This window comes from Cystoisospora suis, assembly GCF_002600585.1.
Source record: "Cystoisospora suis strain Wien I chromosome Unknown contig_1133, whole genome shotgun sequence".
In the NCBI taxonomy this organism is placed as follows: Eukaryota; Apicomplexa; class Conoidasida; order Eucoccidiorida; family Sarcocystidae; genus Cystoisospora; species Cystoisospora suis.
The window spans coordinates 1-267 of NW_027153934.1; the positions used below are offsets into that span (position 1 = coordinate 1).

The 267-nt window shown below is 39.0% G+C and overlaps 1 protein-coding gene across 1 annotated transcript in view; it reads right to left on the reverse strand.

Moving 5' to 3' along the window:
- Window positions 1-5: 5 nt before the first annotated feature.
- Window positions 6-267, reverse strand: part of CSUI_002717 (cap-gly domain-containing protein) — a gene marked incomplete at its 3' end in the record, with an annotated part of 10,289 nt that continues 10,027 nt past the window's right edge. Inside the window, exon 7 of the mRNA XM_068062916.1 lies at window positions 6-242. Within this exon, the coding sequence (XP_067925107.1) occupies window positions 6-242 (237 nt within the window). The remainder of the gene's footprint in view (window positions 243-267) is intronic.

The following is a 267-nucleotide window of genomic DNA, read 5'->3' on the forward strand; positions in this document are numbered from 1 at the left end:
AAAACCTAAGAAGAAATGAAATCTAGAAGAAGAGAAGAAGAACATACATGACTTTCTTGATAAAGAACATTGAAGAGATCACGAGAGATGGGAAGACTATCTCCTTGTCCTTCGGTGTATGTACACCTCAGCTTAATACGATGAAGTAGGGAGAGTGTATAACGTTCTGCTGATCGTCGATCTGCTTTTGAAATTGTCCCTCCATTCAACACTCTCAGCTCCGGGAACAAGGATATCAAAACCTTACAAAAACGAAAGAAAGAAAGA